Consider the following 9,014-nt stretch of genomic DNA (forward strand, 5'->3'; position numbering starts at 1 on the left):
TTTAAAATGCTTTCCTGAGCCTGACTAGAGTTTAGTCAAGCAGTTTCTAGGTAGGCAAAATCAGTTTGGTCCTTACACACATAATTCACAATAAATCATATAAGAAAAAAAAAAAAGTGCTGTTGAGTCAGTTCCAACCCATAGCAACCCTGTATAGAGTTTCCAAGGAGCGGCTCATGAGCTTGAACCACTGACCTTGTGGTTCAAACAACTTTGCGGTCCAGCACATTAGCCCACAGTGCCAAACCAGGACTCCCCAGGTGATACTAGGGGACCTGAAAAACCAGGGAAACCAGGAAGGCCCAGTGCTGCCTCCTGGGGCCACAGCCCTGTTTCTGTCGTCTTCTCCCTACACCCAGAAGGAAAGCTGTAAAGCCCCTGTCAGACCATGCCCATGCCCCCACTGATTGACACCTTCAGTGACTCCCCACTCCCCTTGAACAGAGGCCAAAACTTCATCCTGAGAACAAGCATGCTCCCCCTCCTCCCCCTCACCAAGTCCTCTCTGGCCACAGGGCCTTTGCAGGTGCTATTTTCTCTGCCTGGAGGACTGCTCCCCACACAGGTGAACAGCCCTTACACTCCATATCTCCTCACAAGCATAACTTCCTTCAGGAAGCTTCCCTGCTTTCCAGGATGAGTCAACCCTCCAGACAGGTTGGCAGTGCCCCAGGTCTGGGATCCAAAGTTACATCATAGCTCACACCTACACGTCTTCAGGACTGTTGAATCCTTTGCCTCCCCTGTAAAGCTCCCTGAAGGCAGGGGCTCTGCTGGGCTTTGTCTACACTGTACATCCAGAATGCACCACGCAGACCATGCACACTCAAAAGTGTGGGTGGAGAAAAGAATAAATCTTGGAGAAGTCTGGGTCACCACTTTCTGTTAGGTGGTCTGCCCTCTCGGGCACTCCTTTTTCTCTCCTGGAAACATGAGCACCAACCTGACAGAGATAATGGGAAGGCGAGAGGGGCCCAAGGCTGCAGAATGCTTACCATAAGTCCCATGTGTGAGACAGCATCTGCAATGGATATAAACAGTAACTAGAATTCTAAGGACCTTCGCTGATAACCAGAATGTTAAAGTGGTCTGAGAACCCCACCCCTGGAGATTCTGGTCAAGAAAAGCACCCAGGAAGAAGGGATCATGTTGCTGACACACGTCTTGAGGGACCACAGAGGAGGTTCCAGGACTTACCCAGGAAGGGCAGCCTCTAGTTCTCCCAGAACCTGTCCCAAGGGTGAGCCTGGCTCCCTGCTCTATGGCCCAAGAGGCCAGATGTGGGAGAGAGCCCATAGCTGCCTCCACTGTGCCAGGTCAGAGGGAGAAACCGCCTTCTCAAAGGCCCCTGAGCAACAACAGATGTCATCCCCTTCTTCTAGCACAGGGAACTGGGCATGTGGCTTCCATTAGGCCACATCTGGACATGCTCAAAACCAGGGATGGCCCAGCTGGGATGGCCCGGATCCCTGGCACAGCTCTGGTTCAAAAGCAGGACCCCCCACCCCAACCTTGGAGCATTCGCTCCTTCCCCAGGCAACATGGCTGAGGGGTCCCTTCTACCCTTGCCTGCCTCTCCACAGAAAACTTCTCTGATGAGTCAATTATCCTCCCAACTTCTCCCCACCGAAAGCTCCTCCACTACCCAGGACCCTAGCCCTGTCCCTACAACCACAGCCCAACCCCACTTTCCCAGGGTGCTCAACAGCCTCCAGCCTGCCGGCACACCCTTAGTAATCAACACAGATAAATCTGTGTTTATCTGTCTATTTAATGCCCTCCTCCTTCATAAGACCACAAAAAGGGGAGGTCGTGCCTATCCCCTGGTGTGACCCCCAGCCCAGACAGAAGACTCACAGACATCTGCTGAAGAAAGAAGTGGGTTTTGAATTACTCAGCAAGTACTAAGCTCTGAACAGAGTGGTTGACAAGCACTCACTGAATCCTCATAGCATTCCCAGAAAGCAGAGGTTATTTCTTCTCCACTGCTTTACAGATGGGGAAACTGAGATACAAAACAGTCCCACCTCTTGCCTGTGTCACACAGGCAGTAGAAGCAGGAATGTGGGTGAGAGGGAAGAAGGGGTAGCTGGAGCTGTGGATGGCAGGCTGGCCCTGGTTTATCAGACAGGGCCTCATTTTGGGTCCCCTAAGATAGCCCCTAAGGAGCTCTGGTAGCATAGTGGTTACAAATTGGGCTGAGAACCGCAAGGTCAGCAGTTTGAAACTACCAGCTGTTCCACGGGAGAAAGATGAGGCTTTCTGCTCCCGTAAAGATTTATAGCCTCGGAAACCCTGTACAGGGTCACTATGAGTCGGAGCCAACTCCACGGCACATAACAACAACAACACAAGATAGCCCCTGGAGTCCTGGTGTGGTGCTGTGGGTTAATGCGCCAGACTGCAAAGCAGTTTGAACTGCAAGGTCGGCGGTTCAAGCTCACCAGCTGCTCCTTGGAAACCCTATACAGAGTCACTATGGGTCGGAATCGACTCGACGGCACTTAACAACAACAATAACACGATAGTCCCTTGCCCCCACATATCCCCTTCTCTCCATATCCCTATCCAAGCCCTGCTCATTTTCCCCTCAGGACATGTGCCTTTAGAAGGCAGAGGAGCAATTTGGGAAAAGACCCCATATTCCAGCAACCCTCGCTAAGGGCCACATTCCAAAACCCATTTGAGAAAGCTCAGGGTGGCTGAGCAGAGACCAGAGACTGTCCACCACCCCCCAGCCAGGCGGAGTATCTAGATAAACAAGGAAAAGGTCTTACCTGCAGGGCCACGTCTGGGGGTGGAATGCACAGAGTTGGGGTCTGTGTCCTTTACAGCCTGGGGACGGGGCAGAATCTTCGGCTGCCTAGCTGCCTCCTGGGTTGAGAAGCCCTGGGCTACCTCCTGCTGTGGTGTAATCAGGATGGTGGGGGCACTGGGCTTGGCAGCACTTGGCGTGGGGACAAGGCTGGCTACACTGGATGCCAATGCAGGCCTGGTTCCCTCCTGCCCTACACTGTGAAGGGTAGGCTGGGCATCAGGAAGGAGGTTCTCTTCAGGCCCTGCCCGGGCTTCCGCCCCTACCTCCTGAACTGGGAGGCCTGCAGTGGGTAACCCCACCAGTCCATTCGGACCACCCACAGCCAGCTGTTTCACAACAGTCCTTTCCGTCCCTTCTTCCTCTTTCTTTCCTTCATCCTCCTCCTCCTCCTTTGCCTCCTCCTCCTCACTGTCCTCCTTCACTCTACTGGACTGGGCCTGAACAGGGGCTGGGGGGCCTAGGGCAGTGGCTGCTGTGGGTCTGGGGAGAGCAGCAGGCCAGGGTGTAGCCTGGATGGCAGACAGGGGCTGACTGCCATCTCCCAAAGCAGCCATGCCATCTGCGCCTGCTGCCGGGAGCTCGCCCGCCAAGGCCTCCGCCTCCGCCTCGGCCACCTCCTGGTCATAGCTGTAGGGGTCTTCATAGTGCCGTCTGAGGTCACCCTCCTCTGTGTCTGAGAAGTTCCCAGTGGTGGGTGTAGTGGTGGGCAGGGCCTCAGCATCGCTGTCACAGCCAGGCAGCTGGTAGCAGATAAGCCTGCCACCTTCCTCAGGACAATGGCAGGCCCGGCAGGGCATCAGGTGGACAGTATGGCCAGCAGCATACTTGCGGCCCATGTGGACACAGCCCACCTGGCCACATTGCGGGCAGCTATCCGAGGTCACCACAGCTTCAATACAGTTGGGAGGGAGTTCTGGACACAGCATAAACTGGCAGCTGATCTTGCCACCACCAGGTGGGCAGAAGCACTCGGTGCTGCCAAAGTCCACGAAGTAGGACTGGCCGGCGGGTACACGGCCACGCAGGAAGCCACCCTGTAGGCAGTCGTAGTACTGGTAACCCTCGCAGGCACAGCCTTGTTGCACACAGGTAGCACAGCAGGCCCCGGGCTCCAGCGCCTCCTCAATGCAGTTCTCCAGCGGCGGGCACTCCAGGCCCGTGCAGTCCTGGGGTGGGGGGGCAGCCATGGCCGGACGGGCCAGGGCCAGGGCCAGAGCCAGCCAGGCTGCAGCGGGACCACAGAGCAACACCATCGTCCCACAGCCAGCAGGCGCCACCTCAGCACTGGATGTCCCCTTCTCCTTCAGGCCCTGAGGGATGAGAAAAGATGCCTATGAGGGACACATGTGTGCGCGCAAACCTGCACACGCGAGGGTTTGGACCCGCCTCAGGAGCCTTCAGTCACTGTGCAGAAACAACCTTTCCCACACACCCTCACCCGCCACACAGGTATTCTGGTACAGACTAGGCTGTAGGGTAGCCACAGGGACCCATGATCACTCAACCCCACCCTCATCTCCAAAGTGACCATTATCCTCAAACAGTCCTTCCTACACACAGCCAGCCCCTTGCTCAGTCACAGTCCCTGACCAGTGTTTCGTCCAGCTTGGCGTGGGTACACTGGGGCCCTCTCATGTACTCAACAGCATGTCACTCACACAGCCCACTCCCATCACCCCTATATAATCACATATACAGCCACACCTGTGTGCCAGGAGACCCTGTGACTGCTGGCCAGAAGAGTTAGCCACCAAGCTGGGATGCTGGGCAGGAGCAAGTGGCTGTCCCTAACATCTCCTGTCCCTCATACATATACCCCATGTCCTGTCAATTCTCCCCCAACCAAAAGTTCTTCTCTTTTTCCTCACCATGTCTAGTTTCAGATCAAGCTTAGCTCCCTGGCTCCAAGGTGCTCAACTGTCTACCTGTCCTCCCCCACACTATTCCCCACTTCCTTGATGGCACCAAAAAAAAAAAAAAAAACACTGCCATCAAGTCGATTCCAACTCTAGTGACCCTGCAGGACAGAACAGAACCGTCCCATAGGGTTTTGGGGACCGTGAATTGTTACAGAAGCGGACAGCTTCATCTTTTTCCTGTGGAGCAGCTGGTGGTGTAAATTGCTGACCTTGCAGTTAGTCACTGACATGGTCTCTACAGCGGCTGATGCACAACACACCTGCCCTGATGCCCCATCACCAGCACACAGCATGAAAGGTCCAAACTCCAGGAGAGGTGGAGCAAGATAGCGATCCAGGCAGAAGCGCTGAACAGACCCTCTGGAGGAGACAGATACAGAGGATGGTCCTAGAACTCTGAGCTTCAGATGGCAGGTGGTCCTAGAACTCTGAGCTTCAGATGGCGGGATAGAGAAGTGGGAGAGAAAGCTGAGCAGATACAGCAAGAGAGCTGTAGCAACCAACGGAACCTACCGCAGCCACCTTGAGCATTTGTGAGTGGCTTCAGACACAGAAAGCATATTAACGTAGCAGAGCCTAGCTGTAGCTTGCAAGAACACACATACAATTTATTTTTCTTGTTCAACCTCCACCAGTGTAGCCATAAGGAAGCTCTTGTTTTCCTGGTAGTCGGAGGTGAATGCCATAGTTAAGTCGCATTGAAGGGGAGAGGAGTTATCCTCAATAACCCTGCTCAGGCGAACCCTGCTCCAAATCTGCAAGGTCAGCAAGGACCAGCCCTGGACTGGCTCTCACTAGGAGAAGCGAATGAATGAATGGGTGCATGGGGTAGAGGGGGAAAAAAGAAGAAGAAAGACTGGGTATCTTCGTTGATCAGACCATCTTGAACATTCTAGAGTGGCTGTGAAGGGAAGGGGCCAGTAGATAACACAGTAGATACACTTATTGGTGGAAAGAAAACGGGTAACAGTTTTTGGTTATTGTTGTTTTTTCTTCTCCTTCTTCTTTCTTCATTGCTATTTTATTTTTTCGCTGTTGTCTAATGGTTTGTTTGTTTGTTTGTTTGTTTATTCACCTTCTCTCTTGTGTGTGTGTTTTCTATTCTTGCCTCACCCAACAGGAGACAGGAACTGTGACCATAAAGCCCAGTCAGTCCCAGCTGTACCCTCTACAACTCCACCAACTGGGCAATAGCCAAGACCAGTTGATATGCACCAGATCAGCAACAATAATGAATGTCAGCTAAAATCCACACTGAAATGAACTGTATGAACAGTGAACAGAGAATGGTACACAAGCTCATCTCCTGATCACACTCACAAAGAGGCAGCTGGTGAATGCCTAAGAATACACCAACATACATTCATCAACTTATAGGTGGAAAGAAAGCTGTTGCCAGTTTATATATATATATATATATTTATATATATTTACAAATGTTTATATTTTATATATGTTGTACAAATACAATACCACAATGCCTCAAAAACAGCAGACAATTTCTGTTAACACGAAGAAACATGACAGTGAAGCTCAAACAAATGACCAAGAGCAGAGCTAGAAAGTGTTTTTGAGGGAAATAAGGCACCGGAATTACCTGATAAAGAATTCAGGAAAATGATATTTATGTACCTTCAAACGATTGACAGAAAGGTCGAGGAAAACAAGGAAGAATTCAGAAAAGCACCCCAGGAACACTCAAACAACATAGATAAAGGACTGGAGACAATACAAAACTTGCAAACAGAAATCAAGACGATTAATTCTAAGATATCAGAAAAGGACTACACTGAAAGGGCAAAGGAATAGATCTGAATCAAGAGAAGCCAGAATTAGTGAGCTTGAAGATCAATCTCTCAATACTAGTAAACTAGAAGAACAATCGGAAAAAAAAAAGAAAGAAAAAATCTGAAGGAAGTACCTAGGGGAAGGGCTTGAGCCAGTGTAGGCCACCACCGGTATGACCCATCCTCGCCAAGGGTGATGTTGGCAGTTCCCTGGAGCAGTCCAGCTACCAGATGCTCTTTCTTACCTTGGCTGCCTTGGGCCAGGTAATACGCTTAGTGCTGGGTTCAGGCCCCTTGAAGCAACCGCAGGAAGCGGCCTCCAGCTCCAAGGAGACAGAGCTTAAGGATGAGGCAGCGGCCTCAGGGAGGAGGATGGGGGCTAACCAGTTGGTGGTGCTCAATGTGTACGATATAAACTGTATGAATGGATATACCCCATCCAATGGAATTGGAGTTTTTCATTCAGGAACTGAAGTATATGGACAAGAGAAGCTGTTGTGTTAGGGAACACAGACTTCCTATAAGATGATAAAGAAAAAACTGTAAAAGAACTGGGAAAGGAACACAAAGGCAATGCATGCCATTTGAAACATTAAAAAGTGCAATCACTTTTCTTCAGCTTTATCAGAGCAGAACTATGATAGGGGCAGGAACGAGTTACTCCACTCCACCCACACCAGTGCATGGCAATCAGAAAGGTTGGTGGTTTGAATCTACCTAATGGCTGCCCTGCTTCTGTAAAGGTTACAGCCAAGAAACCCCCAAGGAGTAGTTCTTCTATAACAGGGTGTTTCTAGGATTTGAAAAGCATCTCTGCCGCACCTGACAGCAACAATGTGACAACACAGTTTAGAAGAACGGAGAGTTAGGAGGGGAGCAGATCCTTTGGACCAGAGTCTCATTGGCTGAACTCCTCAATCAAGGAGATAACTATGACACTGGAGATGGCAAGAGATGGAGAAGAGCAGCCGCAGTGAAACTGCCACAGCAGAACCAAGCAAGACATTAAGCTCGGATTTCTCAGCAGAATCCATACAGGCAAGAAGGCAATGGGATGACATAAACAAAAAATCTGAAAGAAAAAGATTGCCAACCAAGAATCATATCTCCAGCAAAGCAACAGCAAAATCCAGGCATTTCCAGATAAACTTAAAATTAAAGGAATTTATAATGACAAGAAAAACTTTACAAAAATATGCTAAAGGGTGATCCTTGGACTGAGAGACAACAATAGCAACCAACAACCTGAGACGACCGTATAGGACAAAACCACCCAGAACTCAATCCAGAAATAAAGGTTTAAAGCAAAACAAACCCACACAACTGAAAATAGGGAACCAGAGATATCAATGTATAATGAATTCAACTACAAAGCAAAATGAGGGAATAGTGCAGATACAAAACTTCCAAATGGCAAGGAAGTCAAGACAATTTCGAGATAAAACAGACAGTATCAAGCAGGGGAAAACAATAATAAGTTATAGGGTAATCTCAAAGAGAAATAATATACCTGCACAATAAAAAAAATTTTTTTAATCAAAAAGATATAGTAAACATTAACACAACAGAATTGGAAATAAAAAGAAAACCCACAAACAAAATGATCTCAGCATAGAAAATTATGTGTAACAAAGAATCCAGCAGCACCACACACACACACACACACACACACACAATGAAAACAATCAAGTCACATCTATTGATAATTACACTGAAAGTAAATGAATTAAATGGACCAGTCCAGAGACACGAAGAGCAGAATGGATTCAAAAAACAGGATCAATATGCAGCCTATAAGAGACATATCAAAAGGATGGAGATGGTCTAAATGCGCATCAACAAAAGAATGGTTAAACAAACTGGTACAATGGGACAGAAAAAGTGGTGAAGAGTAATGAATGTGTGAAATACCAAATAACCTGGAGGACAGTGTGCTGAATGAAATTGTTGTTGCTGTTGTTATGTGCCGTGGGGTCAGTTGTGACTCATAGTGTCTCCTATACAGGGTTTCTGAGGCTGTAAATCTTTACGGGAGCAGAAAGCTTCATCTTTCTCCCCTGAAACAGCTGGTAGCTTCAAACTGCTGACCGTGAGATTAGCAGCCCAATTTGTAACCACTACACTACCAGAGCTCCTTAGGTCAAACATTGTATGAGACCAGAGCTGTTTCAAGAAAACAATATATGATGGTTACAAGATGGAGGGGAGAGAGAAAATTATTCATGGGCTGAAGGTTAGACCCATGTTAACATGGGTGACAGGGAAGGCAGGAAGGTAGAAGGAAACACAGGGAGAAATGCAATATCTGAAGTGAATAAAGGTAAATGCTGTTAACTGTTGGTATATAGAGGGGATTGCAACCACATAATGAAACAAAGAATATGATTTGTTGAATGTACAAGTGAGGATCTGCTCTGAAAACCTTCTCTCAATTCAAAATAAAAAGCTTTTAAAAAACATGAAGAAAGTATAAGATTCATGTGGGATAAC

At 48.9% G+C, this 9,014-nt stretch overlaps 1 protein-coding gene across 2 annotated transcripts in view; it reads right to left on the reverse strand.

Annotated features, from left to right (window-relative positions):
• Positions 1-4,071, reverse strand: part of FBLN2 (fibulin 2) — a 63,244-nt gene extending 59,173 nt beyond the window's left edge. For both annotated transcript variants that reach the window (XM_006870467.1, XM_006870468.1), the window contains exon 1: positions 2,778-4,071. In XM_006870467.1, the coding sequence (XP_006870529.1) occupies positions 2,778-4,071 (1,294 nt within the window). The remainder of the gene's footprint in view (positions 1-2,777) is intronic.
• Positions 4,072-9,014: the final 4,943 nt, after the last annotated feature.

Source organism: Chrysochloris asiatica, unplaced genomic scaffold (genome assembly GCF_000296735.1).
Source record: "Chrysochloris asiatica unplaced genomic scaffold, ChrAsi1.0 scaffold00142, whole genome shotgun sequence".
Classification (NCBI taxonomy): domain Eukaryota; kingdom Metazoa; phylum Chordata; class Mammalia; order Afrosoricida; family Chrysochloridae; genus Chrysochloris; species Chrysochloris asiatica.